General features: G+C 40.6%; 1 protein-coding gene across 1 annotated transcript in view; it reads right to left on the bottom strand.

Moving 5' to 3' along the window:
* The window catches only part of PDE4B (phosphodiesterase 4B), a 674,506-nt gene that overhangs the window by 188,259 nt on the left and 458,605 nt on the right, over positions 1-27,642 (bottom strand). Inside the window, exon 5 of the mRNA XM_007959243.2 lies at positions 14,847-14,896. Coding sequence (XP_007957434.1) covers positions 14,847-14,896 — 50 coding nt within the window. The remainder of the gene's footprint in view (positions 1-14,846; positions 14,897-27,642) is intronic.

Here is a 27,642-nt window from a genome sequence, read left to right as displayed (position 1 = left end):
TTAGTAGCTGAGTGCTTTAACTGCTGTGCTACCAAGTTTCCTTTCAATGACTACATGTTCCACATATTTTGGCAAAATAGATTACAATAGAAAATATGTTTTCTTCAATAATACTGAGATGACTGCTTTTGCACTTCTCTCCACAATCCTCAAAGGTAACTCACCTGACTGGGAAGGCCAGGAAAATGCAGCTGCAAATGCTCAGTCCCTGCTCAACTTCCTCACAGATACAACTGCTTACAGATCATATACTCTCTTCTCCATGGTGGCAAGCCCTGGGTGACCTCTGCTCTGGGCTGTGAGACCTGCAGCTGTCCAGCTTCTATGCTGGTTATTGGTGAGTAAATTTAATTTAAGGAGGAAGGACGAAAAATTTAATTTAGGGAGGATGGATGAAGAAGCCTGGTTTTGGATAGAGATCCAAGCTGTATTTGCCAAACTAGATTTACCACCAGTAAAGGCTAATATTTTCATTCTTATCTGATTCCACTGCCTACTTCTTAATTGGTTCAGAACTTGGAGATATGTATAATTAATGGACCCCTTCATATTCTAGCAAAGAATTCTGGTGGTGTTGTGGTTAAGGCATTTTGCGGCTAACCAAAAGGTCAGTAGTTTGAACCCACCCCACTAACTGCTCCATAGAAGAAAGATGAGGCTCTCTGCTTCTGTAAGATTCACAGCCTCAGAAACCCACTGGGGGTCTTTATGAGTTGGAATCAATTCAATGGCAGTGAGTCTGGCTTGGTTTTGGTTCATCCTCTAGAAGCAGCATTCAGGAAGCAGGGCAGCAATGGCGATGTAGCCATGGTTGGAAAGTGTGCAGACACTATGTGGACACTGACAGAATGTTCACGATAGCAATACTATGCAGCTGCAAAGCACTCTGGTCTTGCAAACTGCTATCATTTGTTTTTAAAAACAATTCTGTGAGGTAGAAAGATTGGTTACTTTATCATGTTTGGAAGTGAAGTCTCAATTATCCAGGAGGAGTATAGATTCCACTGCCCCTAGATGTTATATACCTTATTTGTGGTAGAATTGGACATAATTCTGGTCTGATTGCCAAGACAGGTTTTTGGTTTGTTTTAATGACTTGGTCTTCATGTAGCCTATTCTCTAAAATCTTCTTTACATATCGTGTGGATGCAGGATCAGAGTACAGGTTTTATTCACCTTAGTACCTACCCCCAATTCCCAGTCCGTCCCCTAACCCTGGCTCAAAAAAGGCCAGGGTTCTGGTCACCTAGTGCCGCTCTGACAAGAATATACCACAAATGGAATGCTTGAACAAATAGGAGTTCATTCTCTTACAATTCAGGAGGCTAGTAGTCCAAGTTACAAGTGCCAGGCTCTAGGGACTGTGTGAAAACCCCTCGACCTTGGGCTTCAGCTCTGCCTCTTACTCCCAGCTTACTGAATGCCTCTCTTCATTCAGGCAGCTACTGGCTGCTGAGGCTAACAAGCGCAAAGTCGACAAATAAAATGGTACAGTCCCGATGTTACCAAACCACATGGCAGGCCATTAATTTAAGTCCATTGTAAGTCCCAAGGTTGGCAGAGCATGGCAAGTTGCTGTATAATAACTCAGCTACATGCAGGGTTCAAGTGTGCCATTAACTAGAGATTATTCCCAAGGCTTCTCCTTATATCCAGGAAGCAGACCATACCCCCTAAGGCAGCTACTCAGCTGTTCACAGTAGATTTCACCATGGAGTTGATTACTAGTCTCATCATGAGGAATAACTATTTACTGCCCAGCCATTCAACCAGGGCCAGCCAAGCTGACACACAAACTTAACCACCACAGCCATAATAAATAAATTTTAGGAAAACAAACATGCACAAACCTGAACAAATGAATGAATGAATGCTTATGCTCATAGCATAAGAAACTTATGACCATTATAAAAAGGAATGTAGGGCATGTGTAGTTCAATATAATACATATGGAGTAGACAATTACTAAAAATACCAAAAACCAAACCCACTGCCATCGAGTTGGATCTGACCCATAGCGACCCCTCCTTGGGTTTCCGAGGAGGTATCACTACGGAAGTAGATTGCCCAACCTTTCATCTGAGGAATGGCTGATGGGTTTGAACTGCCAGCTTTCTGTTAGGCAGTCAAGTGCCTTAGGTACTACGCTACCAGGATTAATTGTAGGAGGATTTCCAGAGATAAGTTTTTGAATCAGGTTAAAAGTACTACAAGGAGCATCATTTGGAAGTTTGAGGGACATGGAAAACTCTAAAAAAACTCACTACCATCAAGTCGATTCTGACTCATAGTGACCCCAAGGGGGTTTTGAGGCAGTAAATCTTTATGGAAGTAGCTTGCCCAGTCTTCCTTCCACAGAGTGGCTAGTGGGTTTGAACTACCATCCTTCTGCTTAGCAGTCAAATGCCATAGGTACTGCTCCACCAAAACTCAGGGCAAGGCTTAAAAATATTCTATGAGTGAAGAGACTTGGACTGGTAAACTTGAGATGGGAAAGGGAGGAAATACTGGAAAACCAGGTCAGTGAGGACAGAGGACCATTGTGTTGAAAAAACCATGCACAGAGCCCTCATTTTCCCCTGGGATAAAGAAGAAACAAACCAGCATGTATGCATGCATATGCACACACAGAAATGTGCATGCAGGCACACACACACACAACACAGAGCTGGGACATTCAGCGAACTGAAGGATTCCTTGTTTGCAAGGCAGGTAGCCTGTGCAGCAGTATGAGGAAGTAAAGGTGCAGTTGCCACTAAATGATTACAGGTACTTGAAAAGCCTCTTCCAATGCATATGCACCACACTAAGGTGAGTGTTTACTTCACAGAACTGAGCCCTTGTTAGCGTGAGGCCCTATTAGCAATGCAGGGATGAAAATGAAGTCAGGGTGTTACCTTCTTGCTAGGATGACGGGCTCTTTTGGTGAGGCTCTTCTTCCAGAGCCAGCAAAGGGAGAACTCCAGAGGATTCACCTTGCCTTCATCTTCCAGAGTCACACAGCCCAAGAGGATGAAAAAGCTCTTTCATGAGCCCAGTTTTCTTAATGTGCATCTAAACAGTCCAGACTGGCATAACAAATTTTGAAACAAGATTTTTTTCCCCATCTATGTTGTTTCAAGTTCCCCAAAACCATAGCAGCTGGGCAGTCTCATAGTCATTGGGTTTCTCTGTCCCCGTAGTAGATGCTCATTACCAGAATTGCCCTGACTCAAGGAAGTTCACTTTTCCATGAACAGGACAGCAATCATTCTCTCCTTTTACTTGAGATTCATTGCACTACTTCTCTTTTGCTGCTCATTTTTTTTTAATACTCATTTTACTGTATGAAAATATGCTTAACACAGCATACACAATGTCAACAATTTCTACATGTACAATTCAGTGACGCTGACGATATCAGGTTGTGTCACCATTGCCATGCTTTTTGAAATCATTTCACCACCACCATTCACATAAACTCAATGTTCCCTCAGCAAAAATCCCCTCTTTCATTGTTCATTCTTTATCCAATAAATAATTTTCAAACACCTGCCTTGTGTCAGACACGGAGCTTACAAGCAGTCAAGAAAACGGGCAATTCTTATATATTCAAAACAACTAGCATTTATGTAGTGCTTTCTGTGCACCAGCCACTGTTCTAAATAATATGTGCATTAACTAAATTTGCTCTCATCACAATTCTATGCAGCAAGTACTATTATTATCCCCATTTTACAAATGAGGAATCTAAGACACAGATTCCTACAATCACAGAGAAAGAAAGGTCTAGAGCCAGAACTAAGCTCAAGCAGGCTGGCTCCAGAGCCTGCCTTCTTAACTGTGAATCCAGATGGATGGGGCAGGTGTTGAGGATCATGACAGAGAAAGTCCAGGTGCTGGGGGAGCACATAGGTGGTGCCTCTATTCCAGACTTAGGGCTTAGAAACAAGCACTGTATTTAAAATTCAAATCAAATTATGCCACTCTCTTTTTTGAAATCTTTCAAAGTGCTATCCATTATATTCAGAATAAATTTACACATTTTACTATGGCCTACAAATGCACTGTTCATATCTGAGCTCACTGAACCTCTTTGATGTCATCCTTCATCCCTCGAGTCCTTGTCCCTCTAGCAATGCTGGTCTGGGACATAATACTTTTGAGTGTATTGGTTACTCTCTCAGAGACAATCCCCAACAGAGACTTGCCCTCCTTCCCCAATCTACCCTAGCTCCTATTAAGTGTTCAGGTCTCAAGTGCAAGTTTACTTATTTACATAAGCTTTCCTTATCCCCTAGGAGCTCTGGTGGTGCTGTGGTTAAGACATTGAGCTGTTAAAAGGTTGGTGGTTTGAGCCCACCAGCTGCTCCACAGGATAAAGATGAGGCAGTCTGCTTCTGTAAAGATTTCTAGCCTTGGAAACCCTATGAGACAGTTCTACTCTGCCCCATAGAGTCTCTATGAATCAACTCGATGGTGGTGGGTTTGGTTTTTTGGTCCTTGCCCCCTAGTCCACATATACCCCAATAATAAACAATGCTGAGAATATGTAGAACAAACATTAAATAATTCTAGGTTCTAGGCAGTATTCCAAATGCTCATTCAAACATCACAACAGTCTTGTTGCTAAATACAAATATTATCCCTATCTTTCCAGGTGAAAAGTGAAGAAATGTAATAGGATTTTATACTTTTATTTGATTGCTAACCAGAAGGTTGGTGGTTCAAACCCACCAGCCACTGGCAATCTACTTCCATAAAGATTTACTGCCTCAGAAACCCAAAGAGGGTCGTTATGAGCCAGAATCAACTTGACGGCAGGGAGTTTGGTTTTGGTTTGGTTCCTCATTACAATGATCAAACATGTAATCATATACGTATTCATTTAATATTTCCTTGACGTTAAGCTCCATGACATCAGGGTAGGACTTACTCTCTTCATCACTACATCCTCAGTGATTAATACAGAGCCTTGTATACAGTAGGTATATATTGAATGTTTATTGATTAAATGAATGAATAAATACTGGGCATGCATGAAACATATTTCTCTCAAGGTTTACACGTGCTTGCTGCTTACAGTAGAATGAACAGATAAAAAAAGGAATTGAAATTCTCTATTATCTTGGAATTATTAAGGGTATAGATCCTCCAGTTACCACTATTTGCTCTCCTATTGCAGAATGTTCATCATCTCCCTTTCTGTTAGATATAGCATGTAGGTTTACAGTAGGGTAGAAACAGGAGCACTGCAGTCTAGACTCTAAGAGAAAGAACATGGGCTTTTAAGGTTTCAGTTCTGACTTTATTATTTACTAATGGTGTGGTCTTGAGTAAGGTCCATATGCCCATGAGCCTTCTGTACCCAGTCTATGAAGTGGAGACAAAGATATCTGCAAACAGGTTAGCTGGGAGAATTAGGTGAGCTAATATACACAAAGCCTAGCAAGGTGCCTGTCAGAAATCAGGAGTTCAATAACTGATAGCTCCTTTGCTTTTTCTAGCACCAGAGATGGGGATCTGGGCTTTGCAAATTATCGAGTTTATGAACCCAGCAGTACTAGCCAGACTAGACTCTTCTAATTTGAAGCTCAAAGTACAAGTGTGAGGGTGGAGGGAAAGTCTGCATTGTCTGACTGGGCTGCCTCCACAGTTCAAATGAACTGAATAATCATCACAGCCTCAGCTCACTCTGTGTACAGACCAGGGTGGGGGCAGAGGAAGGCTAGGAAAAGTATACAAAACTCTGAGGGGTTACTTTTGGTCCTCGTCAACAGTCCTGGCTGGGAGGAAGTCAAGATAATAAACTTCTCCCCCCAAAAAGGAAAGATCCAATGAGTTCTGTGGCCTGTTCTCTATTTCAAGGGGACAGTCCCTGCTTTGTTTCTCTTCTCTTGGGTAAAAGAACCTTCCCTGAAATGCTACTAGCTTCCGAGAAGAGCTCTGGTGGCAACTCCATAATATGCTGGGCAGGGGTGGACCAGAAGGAAGCAAGCAGGGTTCACCCTGCCCCCAGCATCATGTGGTCTTGGGGATACAGGAGAGAGAAAAGGGAACTTAGATGATCCTCTTCCTTCCCCCTTAAAAAACATCCATATTCATTCTTCTCTAGGCCAACCTTGACCTTCTTCCCATCCCCTCCACCCACCAATAAGGAAAGGAGAGGGAGGTGAGGTAGACAGGAAGGTGCTTTCCCCTTCCCAGAAGTAATTTGCAGCACACAGAAAAGTCTTTCCAAAAGAAACCAAAACTCTCCCCCAACGCTGCACTCTTTTAATAGGTTTCATCTTCTTTCCAAAGGGAAGAGCTGCAGCAGCTCCTGCTGCTACTCCCTGCTGAGCTACCTGGGCTGAAAAACTTGTGCCTGGGCAGGCATATGCCAAGCCCTGAACACTGGATTTCAATACAGCTGTAATGAGTTGTACGGCTGCAATTATCTTATAAAATGAAGTCCTCTCAGGTCTATGCAAGATAAAACTCTCAGTTAACTAGGACATGGTTTGTCAGAATCCTAAACCATCTGGCATTCTTTGCACTCAGTTTTAAAGAGAAAGAAGCCATACCACAGTGTCCTTCTATTTGGCACTGGCTCCATATTCCCTCCAGGCTCCTCAGCTTTCCGGTGTTATGTCCTGAAGAATCTTACCTTCAGCTCTAAGTCTAGTTCCATATAATCAGAATTTATGGTTCCAGGAGGAAATAATCTTAAACTTCAAAGAAAAATTCCCTTTTAGGTAGTATTACTATGTCAGGGAAGTAGACCAAACCTTTTAGATCTCAATAAGCCTTTCAGTTTTGGTTCCCTATTGATACTAACCAGCAGGTCTGCTTCTTACCTACCACATATTGACCAGCTGCTATGTGCTGGGTGCTGTATGGCACACTTTATATAGCACTAATTCTACCAGTACTCACATTAGTACTTTCTAAGTGTCATGGACTGTTATGCTTTACAGATGTGAACACATTTAATGCTCACAATCACCATACAAAATTCCACCCCAAGTTTAGAGATGAGGAATTTTTGACACAGAGAAGGAAAGTAATTTGTCCTAAGGTCACCTAGTGGGGAAGTTGGGGTTTGGAAGAGACAATCCATTCTGCATCTATAGTTTTTACTGTGACACACTATATATTACTTTTTCTCATTTAATCCTCACAGCAATCTTATGGGCTAGAATAATAAAGTTGGGTTTGCAGATAAGAACACCAAGTCTCAGAGAAGTAATTTGTCTGAGGGATTAAGCTGACTTCCTAACCCAATTAAATTCAATATGATATTTGAGTAACTACTGTGTGCCATGCACTGTGTTGGACTCTAGAGAATATCATGCTAAATTAACCATATTTAGTTGTTTTGTTTCTATTTCTTATAATACTGCCACATCTTCCTGAAGTGATGGATAATGGAGAGTTCATTTCAAGTGCAAGCAAAGGCACGTGTAGTCAGATTAAGCAGGGATTTCAGCACCATGTCTGTGCCAAGTGCCAGAAGATAATCAGGCAAGCCTGGGCAAAACCAAAGATAAGCCTCAGTTTCTTTCTAACCCTTTCTGACTCAGGAGTGGGGATTCACTCATTTGTATCTGTTTATTACACAAACTTTTACTGAGCATCTACTATGTTCTATGTCTTATGCTATAATTGGAAATACTGAAAAAGAGGATTAACACTTGAACTTGGGAAGCTCTTAGTTTAAAAGAGGAGAACATTACTTAAACAATTACCACAATTTGATAAGTGCAATGATTGAGATTCATTAATTATTTTGGGGTAAGGGGAGAATGCATCCCAAATGTGGCACATATGCTGAGTCTTGAAGGATGAACTAGACATTTTCCAGATGGGAATGGATAAAGGAGATACAATTTACTAAGCACACACTATATACAAGATCCTGCATTGAGACTATATGTTTATTTTAATCCAGGGTCCAAGATGTAGGGAGTATAAAGAGCTTATTCACAGTGGCATTATTAGAAAATCCCTGAGCCGAACATGCGAATAATAGTTTAGAGAAAGGGCAATGCAGGCAGAGAGAACGGGATGTACTGAGGGCAGAAGAGTATGGAGTATTCGAAAGACAGGACTCAGTGCACCTTGACTGTCAGCTGTTAATGGGGAAGCAGGGTAGATAAAATGGGAAATGAATAAAAAAAAAAAAGCAGTTAAAATTGAAATTCTGAAGTACTGTGCACACCTGGTAAAAATTTTGGATCTTATCTTGAAGGCAAAGGATAGCCAATTTAGGAAAGAACATAACCATAATTGTGTTTTAAAAGAGTAATTCTAGTACCAGAATAGAGGGCGGATTGAACTGGGGAAAGACTGAGGGCAATTACCTCAGTTTGAGGGTTCCCATTAATGATTTAGGTAGAGGATGATGAAATACTGAACTAAGAAAGGGGCAGTGGAGAAAAGGAGCGGGGAAAGATAAGCAGAAAGACTAAAAGAATTGGTGGTAGAGGGTGAAGAAGAGAGAAATAAAAGAGTGAATGGTGAAGGCACTGTTCAAAGCTAGGAATACCAGGAAAGCAGCAGTGGTGGAGGGCGACTGCATCTGAGCTTGGAGACGAACCACGAAAGATTACCAAAGGTGGTCAGATGTCTGCCATTTATATACACATTTACTGACACTTAGGTGGGAGAGTTCAGGGAATGAAGGGATCAGGATTTAGAAGGAAGACTGGGGAATCGAAGTCAGCATAGTGGATTCTGATGATTAGATTTCAGGAAAGCTCTCTACTTAAGATGGCTACCTAACTTTGAGCCTAGGAGGCAGAAGAGTCCAGGTGTGAGGCAAATCTTTTAGTTCTGACTCTTGGGGCTGTCCAGGTAAATAAAGCTGTCAAGAGTACTCAGAAAGAGGGCAGATGTTTCCTGAAGGGCTCTCTGTCTGGCAAGTGTAGGAGCTGCATGACCAGAGTTGAGGGAGGCAGCAGCTGGGGTTTGGGAGGACACAGGCATGTGGACAGCCTCCTGCAGGAGCTCTGCAGATGAGGCAGCTGACAGAAGGGGATCTTTCTTCCCAGCCTCCTCCTCTGCCCTTTGCTACAGAGACTGAATGCTGCTGCAGCACAGTGCTGCCTACATAAAGGTTGATTCATGGACCAGAGGCTATAGCTCCAAGCCACACAGAGACTGCAGAAGGGACGAGATTGTGTGTGTCTCTGTGTATGTGTGTGTTTGGAAGAGGCTGTTTATTCGGGAAACAATACATCAGGCACAGCCCTAACTGGTAGACAATAGTGATTTGCCTAGACAATTTATGCCACCAAATAAACAGCAAGCTAAGCAGTGGAGAGCAAAAGGGGAGACTCATTTTTCAAAAGTGGGGTGCCTCCCTTCACTGCCTGAATTACAGGAGATGCTTGTGCACACAAAACATTCAGGCAACAATATCTGGGCATAAGCCTGAGCCTACTATAACCAAAGAGAAAGAAAGGCCAGAACTAAAATGCAAAAGAAAGAAAGAAACTGTTTGGAAAGAGGTCTGCTACAGTATAAACTTTTTCTTTTTTCTGGCTTATTGCTATAGCAAAACCTGATGGTTGTCTTTGTAAAAAAACGTGTCTGTATCTAGGTCCCTGGCAGTGATTTGCCTCTGGGAGGACCAGCAATCTATTTAATGACTCCATTGACGTCAATAGCATAACTGAAATACTTACTAACATGCATGATTCCAACTTTCAGAGGGGGGTGGGTGGTTGGTGTTTTTCGGTAGTACAAAAACATGAAGTGGAGTCGCCACGGAACGAACTCAACTCTTCAGGCAGCAAGTGAGAGATGAGATGCTGCAGGTCTCATCAGTTCCATTTAATCAGAAGAAATATTCATGCTAAATTTAGAAATTAATTTTGAACTGGTGAAATAGCCATTAATGAGCAGAGCTTTATTTTTGGCAGTGTTTGCTCAAGGGTAACATTTTAACTATTTGCACTGCAGCTGACTTGTTAATATTTTTGCATTAACTACTACCCATACTTAATTTTAGACATGTATGAAATTATTGCAAACCAATATAAATAGCTCATTGTTGATGCTGTGGGGTAAGCTTTCACAGAAGAGCTATTTTAGACAAAAGCAATAGCCATTTAGATTATTATTCTCAAAGTTACCAGGATTTTTCTAGTGTATTTGCCTTATCATTCTGTATGCAGTCTGCCTAAAACTCAAGATGAGTAATTAACATGATTATCCCAATAATTCAGGCCATCCAGCATTCAGAACACTGAAGAACAAAGTCTGATATTTTGTTGTTGTTTTCCCCTTCCCTTCTCTTCCCTTTTCTTTCTATTTATTTTATTTAATTTTTTTAATATTCTCCAATCTCTTTTTTATTATGAATGGCCACAGCCTTTAATAAGAAAATCAATTGTATTTGTATTAGTCCATACATGTTGTAATCCTGCCTGCTGGACAGACGGTTGTTGCTTAATGTAGAAACCAAGCAAACATTCTACTTAAGCTGGGCTTCATTTCCAGTCGTCTGAGACAGATCTTCTGGTAGACCCTTGCTACGGTTCTCAGAAAGCCCTCTATTGTGGACACAGTTTCCCTCTCTCATCCTAGGCCCTGGATGCTCTGGCAAGTGGACTAATGCCATGAATTTCAGAATTCCTTGGAATCAATGGTAGCCTATTGAGGTCTTACCCATCCTTTTGACAGATTCTGCATCTGGCACACTTGTATGACCCCCCCGGGCATAGTCATAATCAATTAAAACTATAGCAGGAACCTATACTTAGATACAGGCTTCCTAGGCAAAGGCCTTTTCTTTGGTTTTATCAACTAATAAAGAGCCATCTTTGCCCCCCACCTAGAATCTCCTGGACACAGAATAGAAGAAATGGATTCCTGTGAGTGCTGAAAAATATTAATTACATCTGTGTCTCAAGTAGGCCAACCTGTTTCTGACTTTATCAGAAAGCCCTATACTACTGCATGCTATTTCTCAGTCATCAGTCTTTTCTTGAGAAACATTCTAAGTGACTAGTGTTGAAAACTACCATAAAGCAAGGCATTCGATGTCTAGGCTGGGATTGACTTTGGGTCTGCAGTAGCCTGGACTGCAGTCATCAAAGGAATTCTTGAGTCATCTTCGTGACATGATTTGCTGTCATTTCTACCCATATACTTCTGGCGTGTTCATCATAACATATGCTCTATTACTGGTAATGATATTATTGCTCGATACATTTATTGGTAAAAGTTAGAACAAGAAAATAGTATAAGTGGGCCCACTTTATACATCAACTTGACTGTTGACTTACGTTGTGTATATGACACACATTATTACCAATCAAGTCACATTTACATGAGTCAAAGGTACTGACCATTAAAAGAAATGCTCTGTAGTCCTTTCTGTAAGGCAAAGCATCATTTTGTAAAGGGAATAAACACTTGATAATTTATCTTTTCAGTGAATTCTTAGTTCTTGACATGGCTGTAATCACCACTGAAGTGTATGCAAAAACAAGGATGAGATTGAAATGGGGAAAATGGGACAATTAATCACACACACACACACATATGCACACATGCACTAGTTTTCCTCAATTATCTAACTATTTCTGTTGAAAATAGCTCTGGGTCCTGAAATCTTGAAAATCTCTTTAATTTTTAATTTTGAACGTTTACAGGAGACAAGCATCCAAATTCCTGCCTTGTTTTAGAGTGATCTTTCTTCCATTTTTTATTTCTGTTTCAATCCTTGAGCATTATGCAGATAAAGCTTGCAATGCTTGTAAAAAAGCAACATATGATAGAAATTCAGATGCTCATTAAACTCCACAGTACAGCATTATCAACACGCCCAGGAAGAGTCGTGGCATCTTTCTCCTCCACCTGGGAGCATGAAGTTCCACACCATTCTTCTTTCTGAGTGTTAAAGTCTTTATCACTTTATTCTGTTCTGTTTTGTTTTTTGTTCAAGGCACAAAATGCTAACCTTTTAGATTTAAGTCCTTGGTCAAACCTATATAAATACATCAAGCAGTTATAGAGAGCATTTTAAACCTCTGTTAATTTTAATGCAGATGTTTCATAATTTTAAAAAGCACAATTGAATACCTTCATAGCATAGAAATGAAAATTATTAGCTTATTATTAAAATTTAACCTATAAGCATTTTATTTAAGATAAAGTCAAATACATATGTAGTTATTCTGGTCACTTCAACATTTACTATGTTCTTATTATGTGAAAATAATTATGCTAAGCACCATGAACGATAAAGAGATGAATGGGGCAGAGTCTTTGGCTTCAAGCAGGTTTCTTATACTTTAACGGAAGAGACATACAATGCACTAATAACACTACATCCTAGAATGAAATTGTTGTCATAGCACAGAAAAAGGAACAACAAAATCAGAGAAAAGACAAGGCAATTGGTCCCCTAAAGATTATAGCCTATAAAACCCCAAGGAGTAGTTCTACTCTGTCACATGGGGTCACTGTGTATGGAAATCGACTTGACAGCATCTAACAACATCAGTGCTGGCTGATTAGGAAACACTGAAGACATTTTCTCACAGGAGGAATATTTGTGGTGAGCCCTGAGAGCAGAGAAGAATAATCTAGAGTAAACCAGGGGAAGAAAGATACTTCGGACTGAGGGATTTACTCTGATTTCCCCAATGAATTATTTCAGTTAATGATTAATTAGACTAAGTGCACCAATTTCACCATTCTGACAATTAACTTTTTAAATGAACTTCATTTAGATGCTCAAAAATAAATAAATAAATAAGCCCTTTCAAAAAGAAAGGCTTTTCTCCTCCCTCTCAAACTTGCTTCCATAGAGTAGCTTTGCTAATAAACTGGTTTGTGGCTTAATCTGTTTAAATTATTGGGAATATCAGCATCTTTTATCTTAGATTTCAATTGAAATACATGAGTTCAACTTCTCTACTCATATATGGAAATCTGATCTTACTATTATGAAAAACCATATTTGAAAGCAGCATTCCAGCTCTTGAATTTCACTATGCTCTAAGCCACTTATTTTTTATTCCCCTTTAAATGTCTATTTAAACACACCTCTTTGTCATATGCTGATAAATATTAAAATAACAGGAAAAATCTGCCTGACTTATTTAAACTGATAATAAGAACAAAACACAGGATGTGTGTCTCCCCCTCCCTTTTCTGACTGTGGTTAAACGTTAAGAAGATTTTGAAACATATAATTACGTAATAATTGGTATCGCTACATTTTCTTCCCAATGAAAAGCCAGGATTTTTGTAGTTTGCCACAAAGACAGATGAAAACAAATTGCCTAAGTGGTATTGTCATTTCTTTGCTCCACGGTTTGAAAAAGAATTTAGCAAAAGAATCTCTAGGCGCCAAGTTGTAATGACTGTGCCAATAATCACAGAATGATCTTCCCAACAGGATCTTTGGTTAATGAGTTAATTTATAGTACTATAAGGATCACACACTCTCCTAATATTTGTCAAAATTCAAGACAAGAAAAAGAAAACAGTTAACTAAAATTAATGTCAAAATCATTGTAGTAAATTCTGCTAACAAGAAATTGGAGCCGGAGTTTCTTTGGGAGGTCTTTGATGACACGATGGAGTTTCAGAACTATCTCCTTTGATCTCCATGTATGGAATACTAGTTACATATTAAAGCATTCTATTTGGTTTCTTTTTCTAAAACTTAGAAAGAATATAGTATGTCCAAAATGCCAGGCTGTTAGAGTCTACAGATTAAGTACTATTTAATTTTTTCTGTTTCATATCATAGTGCTCTAAATATAACTTCACCCTTACTTAATATCTTTCTCTAACTTTTATTCTTGTTCTCAGATTTTGTCCCATAGGGAAAAAAAATTTTAAATCACATAACAACAACAAGAAGTACTTCAGAGGCCAATGAGCCAATGGAATCTATTGCCTTTGTTCCCTTCTTTAAGGAGTTGGGCTTTTTTTAATATTTTCACTATACTTATGGACTTGATACTAGCAAGAGTACTCAACAACAAAAAAGGAAGATTGTAAGTATAAAGCAGAAGGAATGGCACTGCTGGAAATAGAAAAATGTACGAGGTGAGGTTATGTGTTAGGTAATCTCAGTATGAGTTCATCTTGGTGTTCTTCCTGTGGTTTTACTCAAATCCACTGCTACAATAGTGGGGACAGATTCAAGGGAAACAACTCCATTTTGGGCTTCAAAATATGCCATCTATCCAATTGCATTTTATGTAGAGAAAAATTTATGTTCAACACATCTTCATGGTGTTTCTTCAAGGTCGCCCTTCCTTTAGCTGCTCTCAATGCTACATGAAAAGCAATCATGCAGGACTGAAAGATGAGAGGTTACGTCTCTTTAAAAAACACCTTTGAGGAACAAAGTTGGATGACCTCCAAGAGAAATGATCTGTGACCTGGTAAGTGCTTTAGTTTCACACCTGAAAAGGATGCAGACTCAAGTGGGACCTGTAGTTGACGTTAAGAGGAAAACCACTAACACATCCTGCTATGGGGCTCTCAGGTCAGTGCGAGGTACCTCAGGGCACTTTGAGCTTAGCTCTCCTAGAATTCATCAGAGCCAAAAAGCTAAGGTCAAGTTTTACTATCAGTACAGTTCCACATCCTGCTCCTATTCTGGAAACAACGTTCCCACATACTCAACATATTCTGAAAGCCTGGGCATATGATGGGCAAATTATTTAGTACTAGTTTTAGCTTGGTTTCATGTGGAGTACACCTTCTTATGCTTTTGAAAAAGAGTCACCAAGAGACACAATTTTGGGGTTGAGATATGCAAGCAAATGCTATAATTCTATAAAAAGGTTCTGAATAAGAGACACATTTATATTTTGAAACATTGAGATAGACCTCATGGCCTGGCCTACCTTGTAGGTTGACTTTGGAGACAGGAGGCTGACTGGCAGCTGGGGATCTCCTAAGGAGACAGAGAGAAAAGAAGGCCTGAGTCTACGTATTAATGCCATCCCCCCTCCCGTCTCCATGATTACTGAAGAGCTTTCCAGGTCAAAGTGAGCTATCAAGTGACATAACGCTATCTCCGGAAGGCAGGCTCCTGTGACACGGGTAGATGACAGCAATTCTTTCACATCCAGATGGTCTGGAATTCCCCTATGCACTGCCTCAGGATGCTGGAACTTTCCAGGAAGGAAGCATTGGCCTGAGGTCCATAAGCAGTCCCTCTGTTTTAGGTTTTGCTGGTCCTCAGAAGAGGACAGGATCACTCAGGAATCACCCCAAATGTGAATTTCAGTTCCTTTGGGCAGTGCTATAGAAAATTACAGCTAAAGGAATACTTAGCAATCATTCTGTCCACACACACTCACTGACATCGAGTCAATTTCAAGTCATAGCGAGAGTCAATTTCGAGTCATAGCGACCCTTATTGGGTTTCTGAGGCTGTAAATCTTTATGGAAGTAGATCGTCCCATCTTCCAGGCCCTGAATTTTGCATCTGAGGAAAGTGAGGCTCAGAGAGGTGAAGTCACTTGCCAGAGGTCACACAGTTCTGAGAAACAGTAATCAATTTGCTTAACTTATGGTGTGGTCTTTCCACCAAGGGACCAGACCACCATCCTACATCATAACAAGGTTGTTGGCATCAAGACAAATGAAACAAGCAAACAAACCCATATCCCAAGATAGTGGGGCTCCTTCTCCCTTTCTTTTTTGCAATTCCTCCTGCCACCCAACATTGCTGCTGTGACTATCCTTCTCATGCATTGCAGAATTTCTTCTGCCAGACTCTCTGGAGCTCCTAGTACACTACTAGAGAACCTCCCAGAAGAGCATAGAGCCATAGTCTTCAAACTTGAGGGTGCATCTGAATCACCTGGAGGATTTAGTAAAACCTGTGCTGGCCCTCACGCCCAGAGATTTTGGTTCCATAGGTCTGGAGTAGGGCTTGATAATTTATATTTCTAACAAGTCCCCAGGGAGCTCTGGTAGCATAGTGCCTAAGGTACTTGACTGCTAACCAGAAGGCTGGCAGTTCAAACCCACCAGCCACTCCTCGGAAGGAAGGTTGGGCAATCTACTTCCATAGTGATACTGCCTGGGAAACCCAAGGATGGGTCGCTATGAGTTGGGTCCGACTCCACAGCACATAACAACAACAACAACAAGTCCCCAGTGATAGTTATGCTGCTGGTCTACAGGCCACAATTCCAGAAGCACTGGTGTAGAGGATTCTCTGCCCCACTGAGGAGCAAAAGGAAGAGACCAAGAGAGCAGGTCTCTAGACCAGTGATTCTCAAACATGGTTAAGCATCAGACATACTTGGGAAGCTAATGAAATTACATATTCTTTGCTCCTATCCCTGGAGAGTCTATTTTAGTAGTTTAGGATGAAGCCTGGGAATCTATATATTTTCTTATCCCTTTGCTAATTCTAATATACAGGCAAGTTTAGGAAGGAATCAAAATTCGTACTGATAGGCAATGACCTCAAAGGGTTACTAAGGAAGGCTTTTTCTATGAGTATGGCCACATTATTTTCCCTTCATCTTTAAGTGCTCCAAATCAATCTCTGATCCCTAAGGGACAATCTAGCTTCTAAGTAACACATCTTATAGCCACAGAGTCTGGTGCACAGTGTTTATGTTTACCACTAACTTAGTAGTGGGCAATCCTAGCCAAGGTACTTTGAAACTCTCTGTGGCATGATTTTTCCATGTGTGACAAAGGAAAGGAAAACACTACCCAATGATTGCTTTTCTCTGCTAGACAATGTTTCGGGTACTTTATTGGGAGTACTCTCATTTCATTTTAAGAATAATGAGATGGAAGCTCAGAGAGGTTAAGTGACATACTGAAGCACACATGGTTTATGACTGGCAATAACAGGATTCAAAGCTAAGTCTTTCTGAATCCAAAATGCATGCTCTTTCTACTATACCATCTGCTGATAACACCTACACTAATACTGAGGGCAATTTTTCAGAAAAATTAAGAGATCCATTCAAAACCCCTTAGCCTGGCATTCAAAGTCATTTGACCTCTGGTCTCAGTATATTATTTTCTAGCCTTATTTCCCAGAATTCCTCCTTGCCTGATATTTCCTCTCAAACCAATGACTGGTTCTGTGCTCTCATTCATTTTGTGCTTCTCTTTTGTTACAATTTAAAATTATAATTAAAATAGAAGCCCTGGTCTTTGTGTGGTGAGCTCTGGTGGCATAATGCCTAAGGCATTTGACTGCAAACCCACCAGCTGCTCCTTGGAAGGAACGTTGGGCAATCTACTTCCGTAGTGATCCACCTTGGAAACCCAAGGAAGTGTCGCTGAGTTGGATTTGACTGGATGGCAGTGAGTTGAGTTTAAGGCATTTAGGATTAGCTGCTAACCTAACGGTTGATGGTTTGAACCCACCCAACAGCAACCCAGAAGAAAATTCCAGTGATCTGCTTTTGTAAAGATTATAGCCACAAAAGCTTAATGAAGTGGTTCTAGCTAGTAATAACATGGGGTTGCCATGGGTCAGAATTGACTCTATGACAAAAGGTTTGGTTTTGGGTTTGGGTAGTGTAGTTGAGTGCTTGACTATGAACAAAAAGATTGCCAGTTTGAATTCATATAGAAGTGCCTTGGAAGAAAGGCCTGGCAATATATAGCCAAAAGATCACAGCCATTGGAAACTGTGGAGCACAGTTCGACTCTGATACACATGGGGTTGCCATGAGTTGGAATTGACTCAATGGCAACTTTTTTTTTTTAATTAGTGTTTAATGCATAACTCCTTAGAAGTCATCCCCCCACAAATCCACACATCCAAATATCATCTAACCTTCAAAGGCCATGTGCCATATTCTCGTAAGTATGCCATCCTCTCAGCTGAAAATGCTCCCTCCTTTAAGGCCCCATGGTGCTTTATTTGTAACTTCAGGCTCATTTGTTCAAATTGTAATTAACGTGGGCACATGTTATCAATGCTACTAATCTGTGACCTCCTTGATGGCCGGATTCATGTCTGACTCTTTTCCACACCCTCTGCAGGGCCCACCAACTTGCCTCGCAAGCAGTAGTAACTCTATAAATATTGGTGGATCATTGGTTGTATGAATCTGATGTGAACGTGGTTTTAGGACCTGAAAACATGGTATGAATGTCTTATCTGGTTTCCTTGTCCCATACAGTCTTGGTTCTACATACTACTTGCTGTTTCTTAAACACAGCATGCTCTCTTGTTGCTGTGCCTTTGCATATAGGTTTTGCTCAGCTGAATACTTTCCTCCCCCTCTTTAAGTGAATAATCCCTTCACATGTTCTAGAACTCTACTCCAGCATCACCTCCTCAGAAGAGCCTTCCCTTCTGTGAAGTGGTCCTAGTCTATATACGTTCCCTGTGCTTACCCCTATCACAGCCCTGGTTGTACTGTATGACAATTCCCTTTTCCCTGTATGTCTCCTCAACATGACTGTGAGAAATTTAAGGACAGATATTGAATTGTGTTTACCTTTGCAATCCTGGAATCTAGCACAACATCTAGTATGATGCAGATGTTTAATACATATTCATTGGATTAATAATACATTTTTAATAATTTTATTTTACATGCCTTCTTGGGTTTCAAAGGAGCCTCAGTAAAAGAAGACATTGAACAAGAAGCCCCTAGAGAATGAGATTCTCTGCTTTTTCAATGGCATGGTTATTCACAGCACCCAATTCTCCTAATGACTTCTTGGCAATTACACAGTTACATGAGTGTGTTAGCTTTGGAAAGACAGGAACCAAGTCCATTTGGTTTACTTAGTTTCAAGACCTGGTGCAAAGAACGGGCTCAATATATTTTGAATGAATGAATGACTTCTGGAAGATGGATTATTGCTTGTAGGGAATGAGAGGACCAGATTGGAAATTGTGATGAATGCCAGGAGAAAATTGTGTTGGTTGCCCAGTTTCCAGTGGTCCCTTATGGAAGTATAAGAAGTTATATGACAGGGTTGCTGGAGACGGCAATATTAATAGGAAAGGTAATATGGCTATAGCATTTAATGTTTTCCAGCCCTGAATAGAACAGTGGAGAAAGAACTGGACTGTGAACAAGATTGGAATGCTAATCCTGGCTCTGGCACCTTCCAACTGTGTAGCCCTGGGCAACTTGCTGAACCTCTCAGTTTCTTCATCACATGGGGAGAGTAGGCAGCAACTAAGCATTTACTGTGGATTTACAATGTGCCAGGTCCTGTGTGAGGAGTATTACATATATTTCCTCATTTACTCCAGGGAAATTTGGCTAGGTTCTTTCCAGCACTGAATGCTCAAGATTTTATGATTCTCAGCTAATTTAAATCCCATGCCAAAGTATATAAAGCAATGAAAGACCGTTCCTATACATATTGAAAAAAAAATTTAAGTGATTATTAACTCTTTCCCAAAGTTTGCAGAAGTGCTGATTAAATTGTGCTTTGAAAGAATGTGACTATAGAGCTGATTTCCTCATTGCCACAGGTGATATTAGTGATGCTCATGACAGAGCTGAGTGATGAAGGAGGACACTTCTTTGTTCCCAGCTCCATTCTGTGCTTAGCAGACTGCTGAGTGGTGAGCACCCTCCCTCACACTCTCACGCACTCTCCATCAGTCTGTCTGAAGCCAGTAAATGCTTTTGAGATACTGTTCTGGTTACCTAGTGCCACTCTGACAAGAATATATACCACAAATGGGATGGCCTTAACAAACAGGAGTTTATTCTCTTACAGTTCAGGAGGCCAGAAGTCCGAGTTCAAAATGCCAGGCTCTAGGGGCTGCGTGGAAGCCCCTTGGGCTTCAGCTCTGTCTCCTGCTCCCAGCCCACTGAAGCTAGAGGCATCTCTCCACTCAGGCAGCTACTGGCTCCTGAGGCTAACAAGCCCAAGGTCTACAAATAAATTTGGCACAGTCCTGATGTTACCAAACCACACGGCAGGCCATTAATTCAAGTCCATTGAAAGTCCCAAGGTCAGCAGAGCATGGCAGGCTGCTGAACAATTACATGGCTACATGCAGGGTTCAAGTGTGCCATAAGCTCGAGATCATTCCAAAAGTTGTTTCTTATATACGGGAAGCAGACCACATACCCAAAGCAGCTACTCAGCTGCTCCAATAGATTCCACCATGGAGTTGATTACCAATCTTACCATGGGGAATAACTACATTCAGCTGCCCGGCCACTCAACTGGGCCCAGCCAAGTTGATACAGAAACTTAACCACCACAGATGTTTATCTGAATTAACAACTCTAAATGAAAATGAAATTTTCAAAATTAACTCCTGAGACAAAGGAAATGTAGGTCTGACTTTGAAGCCAAGAAGTATAGGCCCAATCAAGCATCTCTCAATGGGACATTTTGTGGAGGTACAAGGAAACCACCTCAACAGGAACTCTGAGATTTTCACACTTTAGGTGGTAAAGCACAGGCAGACAATAAGATGCTTTTATGCAGAGCAAAGAACCAAAAGATAAAAGAAATCTTGACTTATGAGGAGTGTAGTTCTACGTGGGAGTTCATTTTCTTATAATAGACCACACTGTCCAGATATCTCATGGAAACCACTCCAAGGCTATATTATAACATAATTATTGTTTAAATGTTGCGTTCAAGGTGTCCTGAAACCAAAGTCAAATATCTTAGAAAGCAACTTCTGAGTTCCCAAAATTCCACAGTTTCAGTTTTTAAGATAAATGAATCTGTGGGTAAAAATGCTCTGAGTCTGCTGCATCTACTCCTGGCATGCAGTCTTTCCACCCCCCGCCCTCAGGTTGTAGCACTTCAATCTTTATTTTCCTTTTGATTGAAGCAGGGAAGTTTTTAGGAACACACAGTTTAATGGGATGACATCGTTGCCACTGGGTACATTTGTCTGGGCACTTAGCTTCTGTGCTCCCTGCCACTTTCTTCCCATGCTCAAAACTGATTCCAAAACACCAGTCACCCATGCTCTCTGCTTTGTTGGAGTACCTGCAGAGAGCCATAATGGAAGAAAAATAGGCAAATCTAAACAGTAAACTGCAGTAAGGCAAGGGCCACGTCTTTCAGGATGTATTTTTTGCAAGAAATAACGTACCCTTAACATATCAGAATTCAAAAAATACTTCATAGTCCTATTCTGGCTGCTTTGATTATTGCTCAGTATTACAACAACATCCTCTGGTTTCTCTGCCTCCAGCCTTGCCTCAGTCCAATCTGACAAAATTGAGTCCAATCTGGCAAAAGGGAGCTCCTCAAAGTGCTCTTCTGATCAGCTCTCTCCTTTCAATAAAGTCCTTCTCGGCTCCCTGTTTCATTTGACATAGAATCCAAACTTTTTCTCATGGCATGAAAATTTTCCCTTGCTTGAGTTCTCCTGACTTTGATGATGTTGTCAGTTGCTATTGAGTTAATACCAATTCATGGTGATCTCATATAAAACACAACTAAACGTTGCCTGCTCCTGTGCCATTTTCACATTGTTGGTGTGCTTGGGTCTATTGTTGCAGTCATTCTGTATTTTGAGTGCTTTCCAACCTGGGGGCTCATCTTGCAGCATTCTATCAGATAATATTCTATTGTGATCCATAGGGTGTCTGTTGGCTGATTTTCAGAAGTAGATTGCCAGGCTTTCCTTCTTAAACTGTCTGGAAGCTTCACTGAAATGTGTCCACCATGAGAGACCTTGCTGGTATTTGAAACACTGGCAGCATAGCTCCCACCATTATAGCAACACACGAGCCACCACAATGTGATAAACTGACATACAGGTGGTGATCTCTTAGACACTGCTTTTCCCTTTTCTCTTTTTCCCAGTTTTGATACAGTCATGTAGAATATTTATGGTTCTGCTTTTTTGTTTGGTTAACTTTTTTCTTAAAATTATGATTTGGGTGAAAATTTACAGAGCAAATTCACTTTCCACACAGCAGTTCACATATACTTTGTCTCATGACATTGACTACAATTTACCACAATGCAACAGCTCCCCTCCCACTTCCTCCCCATAGTTACCTCTTCCCTGTGTCCATCCCTCCATGAACTCCTGCCCCCTGAGCTGTCTCCCTGTACATAAACAGCCCTTCTTTCACCCATGATTGTTCTCTCTAAGGAGTGTATCTACCTCAGGTAAGCATTCAACTCATATGCCTGCTTTCTGTTTGGCTGGAAGCCACAGGTGTGGGTTCAACTCCAGGCCTGAAGGGCAGCTTGGGGCCATAGTCTCAGTGGTTTCACCAGACTCTATCAGACCAGGAAACCTGGTCCCCCCTTTTTTTTTGCCAAATGATTTTGAGTTTTATTCCACACCGTTCTCCCTCTCTATCCAGTATCTCCTACATAGATAGCCCTCTGAGTGGTTGACAGTGGTAGCTGGGCACCATCTAGTTCTTCTGGTCTCATAGTCATATAGGCTGAAGATCATATGGTGTACCAATCCCTAGGACTAACTGTTTCCATGAATCTTTGGTTTTGTTCATTCTTCTTTGCTCTGAACAAAGAGAGTCCCATTGTTGCATCTAGATAGCTGCTTACAAGCTTTTCAGATTCCAATCGCTAATTGCCAAAATAGGAGGTAGAACAATGTTTTGTGTAGTACGTTATGCCAATTGAGCTTGATGTCCCCTGTAGCTATGGTCCTGAGCCCACCGGTTCAACTACTCGGTCCCTCTGGGTAGCTGGCTGTGACCAAGAAGTGACTACAACTCTGTCTTTTGTCAGCTCTATTATACTCCTGGAGATTCTTACAGATCATACAAATACACTTATAGGACCACTGTCTGCCAATCCTATACATGGTCTTGGGTACATTCCCCGCTTCATAGACATACCTAATAGTTCAGCCTGTCCACTAATCTATCCCCCTGTATACCCATGTTTGCCTTCACTGACAACACAGTACTGTATGTGCAAAAGGGTACATCTTTGTTGTCTGTACCTCCCATGTACCTCTCTGTATCTTCCTCTTTCTCAATGCCATCATGCTGATCAGTCACATTTGGTACAATGCCCTTCTCTTCACCCAAATCATACCTACCTCTACCTATCTAACAGTGTTCCCTCCCCTCCCCTCCCCTCCCACCCCTGGTAACCAACAAAGAAAAATTCCTTCCACAGACGAATCTTTCTTTGACTTTTACAAAGATGAACTAATACAATATTTGTCCTTCTGTGATTGACTTATTTCACTCAGCATAATGTCCTCCAAGTTCATTTGTGTTATGCAGCGTTTTGCCGATTGTACGTTATTCTTTAGGGTTGCATAGTATTCCATTGTGTATATGTACCATTGTTTGGTTATCCATTCCTCAGCTGATGGACACCTAGGTTGTTTCCATCCTTTGGCTATTGTAAATAGTGCTGCGATGAACATGGGTGTGCATATGTCTGTTCTTGTCCTGGCTCTCACTTCTTTAGGATATATAGTTGGTAATGGGATTATTGGGTCAAATGATATTTGTAATTCTGACTTTTTAAGGAATCGCCATACTGCTTTTCACAGTGGTTGTACCATTTTACAGCCCCACCAGCAATGTCTGAGAGTCCCAATCTCTCCACAACTTCGCCAGCATTTGTTATTTTCTGTCTTGTTGAACTTTGCTGCTAGTGCTGGGGCAAGATGGTATCTCATTGTTGTGTTGATTTGCATCTCTCTAATGGCTAATGATTGTGAGCATTTCTTCATATGTTTATTGGCCGCCTGAATATCCTCCTTGATGAAGTGTCTATTCATGTCTTCTGACAATTTAAATTGGATTATTTGTCTTTTGGTTATTGAGGTATTGGCATTTTCTATAAATTCTAGAGATAAGTCTCTTGTCAGATACATCATTGCCAAATATTTTTTCCCAATCTGTAGGTTCTCTTTTGACTTTTTTGGAAAAGTATTTGGAAGCACATACAAATTTAATTTTTAGAAGATCCCATTCATCTAGTTTATCTTCTGCTGTTTGTGCATTTTGGCTTATGCTTTATAGTCTATTATGCCATATATTAGTGCTCCTAAATTTTCCCCTAGTTTTTGCTTGAGGAACTTTATAGTTTTAGGTTTCACATTTAAGTCTTTGATCCATCTGGAGTTAATTTTTGTGTATGGTATGAGGTACGGATCTTGTTTCATTTTTCTGCAAATGGATATCCAGTTTTGCCATTTATTAAACAAACATTGTCTTCCCCATTTAATGGATTTCAGCTCTTTGTCAAAGATTAGCTGACCATAGGTGGATGGATCTATTTCTGGGTTCTCAATTCTATTCCATTGATCTATGTGTCTGTGATTGTACCAATACCAGGCAGTTTTGACTACTGTGGCTGTATAGTAGGTTTTGAAATCCAGCAGTGTGAGACCTCCTACTTTGTTCTTTTTCTTCAATAGTACTTTGCTTATGGCATGCATTCTTATCTTCAGTTGCTCACCTTGGATTTCATTTACTTGTTTTGGTATCTACAATCTGCAGCAGAGGGCATTGACTATCTAGGAATTGAGTGGAGTCTATTAAATTGTCCCTCACTTTTCCACCCTGCCCTGACCAGGCTGCCCCATTTGTGGCTGAAATCCATCATTCAGGTCTAAGGGAGGCCTGGACCAAGGAGTGCACCAAGGCTTCCTTTGGTGAAGCTCTAGGGGTGGATGTACCCTTCCTTGGTGTTAGTTTCAAGGAAGTACTTGAAACAAATAATAGGATCAACTCTGGACAAACATGAGTATGAATGTGATAAAGGTCATTGTATGCAACTATCTTACTATTGGAGATCTATCCTATCTGGTTTGCATTGGGCCAAAGGTCACATAGAAGTGTCATGATTTTGGGAGTGGTCCCCAATCAGAGTGAGGGTATGGGCTTAAGTCAGGCCTGTATATGGCACTCATGTCTTAGGGTAAACACTTCCTGTCAATTGAGTAGAATCCCCAAAGGTAATGGAAGGACCTGATTATTTGGAAAGTAGCTTCAGCAGACATAGCCTGTTACTCAGCAAGGTTAGGTTAAATGCCTCCACTATTACTACCAGAGCAAGAAGCCCTTAGCCCATGTCAGTAAGTCAGTCACTGAAAACATCCTCCCCACTACTCCCTGGAGCTATGCCAAGTAGTGGTTCTGAGTCAAGTTATGCTAAGGAAATATTTGAAATGTGTCCTTATAAATGCTTTCCTCCCCATTCTACTTCCACCATCCTGGTCAGGACTTTACCTCTCACATTTTCATTCCTGAAAACATGCTTCTAGCTAGTATCTCTGCCTCCAGGCTCTCTGACTTTCATCTATTCCATACATTCTTCCTAAATCATTCTGGAGCCTTCAGGAACTTCTTCCTGTAACCAGAACACTTAACAAGTGCAGTGAACATGGTCCAGTTACTCACTCTCCCTGAGCTTGGCTTCTTTATTCACAGTATGGGAGTAACAATGCTTGCCTATCACGAATACAATTTATGGTGATTATAATTGAGATCATGGATGTGAAAACCCCAAAGTGTTCCATTGTTTCATATACCAACAGGGTCACCCATGGTGGACAGGTTTCAGTAGAGCTTCCAGACTAAAACAGACTGGGAAGAAGGACAGGGCCATTCACTTCTAATAAACTTCGTCACTGAAAACCTTATGCATAGCAGTGAAACATTGTTGATGTGTTATTGGTAAAATTTATGAATAGCAGTGAAATAGCATATGACATAGTGCTGGAAGATGAGCCCTTCAAGTTCAAAATACAATTTGGAAGAGCTGCCTCCTCAGAGTAGAGTTGACCTTAACAACATGGATGGAGTAAATCTTTTGGGAACTTTACTTGCAGATGGGGCATGATTCAAAATGGAGGAAAAATAACAGCTGCAAATATTCTTTAATAATCAGTATGTGGAATGTATAATGTATGAATCTAGGAGAATGAGAAATTGTGAAAAAAGAAATGGAACATATAAAGATTTTAAGCATTAGTGAGCTGAAATGGACAAGTCTTGGTCATTTTGAATGAGACAATCATGTATGCTACTGGAAATGATAAACTGAAAAGGAATGCATTACATTCATTGTACAAAAGAACATTTCAAGATCTATTCTGAAGTACAGTGCTGTTAGTGATAGGATAATATCCATATGCCTACAAGGAAGACCAGTTAATACTACTGTTATTCAAATTTACACAGCAAACATTAAAACCAAAGATGAAGAAATGGAAGATATTTCCAATTTTTGCACTCTTAAGTTGATCAAACATGCAAACACGATTGGAATGCAAAAGATGGAAGCAAATAAGAAGAATCAGTAGTAAAGCATGATCTTGGTGATAGAAAGAACACTAGAGATCACATGGTAGAATTTTGCACAACCAAAGACTTATTCATTACTTAATGTTTTTAAACAACATAAGCAGTGACTATACATGTGGACATAGATGGATGGAATACATAGGAATCTAGTAGACTATATATGTAGAAAGAGATGATGGAGAAGCTCAATGTCATCAGTCAGAACAAGGCCAGGGGCTGAGAGTAGAACAGACCATCAATTGCTCATATGCAATTTTAAGATGAAGATGACGAAAATTAAAACAAAAACAAAAACATTAAACAAAGCTAAAATGTGACTTTGAGTACATCCCACCTGAATGTGGAGACCATCTAAAGAATAGATTTGATGCACTGAACAACAGAGACCAAAGATCAGATAGGTTGTGAGATGACATCAAGGATATCACACATGAAGAAAGCAAAAGATCATTAAAAAGACAGGAAAGGAAGATAAGACCAAAATGAATGTCAGATGAGACTCTGAAACTTGTTCTTGAACAGAGAGTAGCTAAAGTGAATGGAAGAAATGATGAAGGAAAAGACCTGAACAGATTTCAAAGGACAGCTAAAGATTAAGACAAAAGTAAAATATTATAATGAAATGTGCAAATACTTGAGTTGGAATATCATTTGGCATTTCTCAAACTGAAAGAATTGAAGAAAAATTCAAGCCTCGAGTTGTAATATTGAAGGATTCTATGTATAAAATATCAAATGATGATGTTGTTATTATTAGGTGCCGTCAAGTCGTCTTCAACTCATAGCAACCCTATGCATGGCAGAACAAAACACTGCCTGGTCCCGCACCAGCTCCACGATCCTTGCTATACTTGAGCCCATTGCTGCAGCCACTGTGTCAATCCATCTTGTTGAGGGCCTTCCCTTCTTTTGTTGACCCTCCACCTTGCCAAGCATGACATCCTTCTCCAGGGAATGGTCCCTTCTGACAATATGACCAAAGTAGGTGAGATGAAGTCTAGCTCTTCTTGCTTCTAGGGGGCATTCTGTCTGCCCTGCCTCCAGGACAGATTTGTTAGATCTTTTAGCAGTCCATGGTATTTTCAGCATTTTTGCCAGAATCACAACTCAAAAGCATCAATTCTTCTTCGATCTTCCTTATTCATTGTCTATCTCTCACATGCATATGAGGTGATCGAAAATACCATGGCTTGTGTCAGGTGCACCTTAGTCCTCAAGGAGACATCTTTGCTCCTCAGCACTTGAAAGATGTCCTTTGTAGCCAACTTGCTCAATGTTATATGTCGTCTGATGTCCTGACTGCTGCTTCCATTGGCGTTGGTTGTAGAACCAAGCAATGTGAACTCTTTGACAACTTCAATCTTTTCTCCATTCATTATGATGCTGCTTATAGGTCCAGTTGTGAGTATTTTTGTTTTCTTTATATTGAGATGTAATCCATACTGCAGAC

This window comes from Orycteropus afer, unplaced genomic scaffold (genome assembly GCF_000298275.1).
Source record: "Orycteropus afer afer isolate SDZICR_OR568_19922 unplaced genomic scaffold, OryAfe1.0 scaffold00016, whole genome shotgun sequence".
Lineage (NCBI taxonomy): Eukaryota > Metazoa > Chordata > Mammalia > Tubulidentata > Orycteropodidae > Orycteropus > Orycteropus afer.
This window is presented reverse-complemented; position numbering and strand designations above follow the sequence as displayed.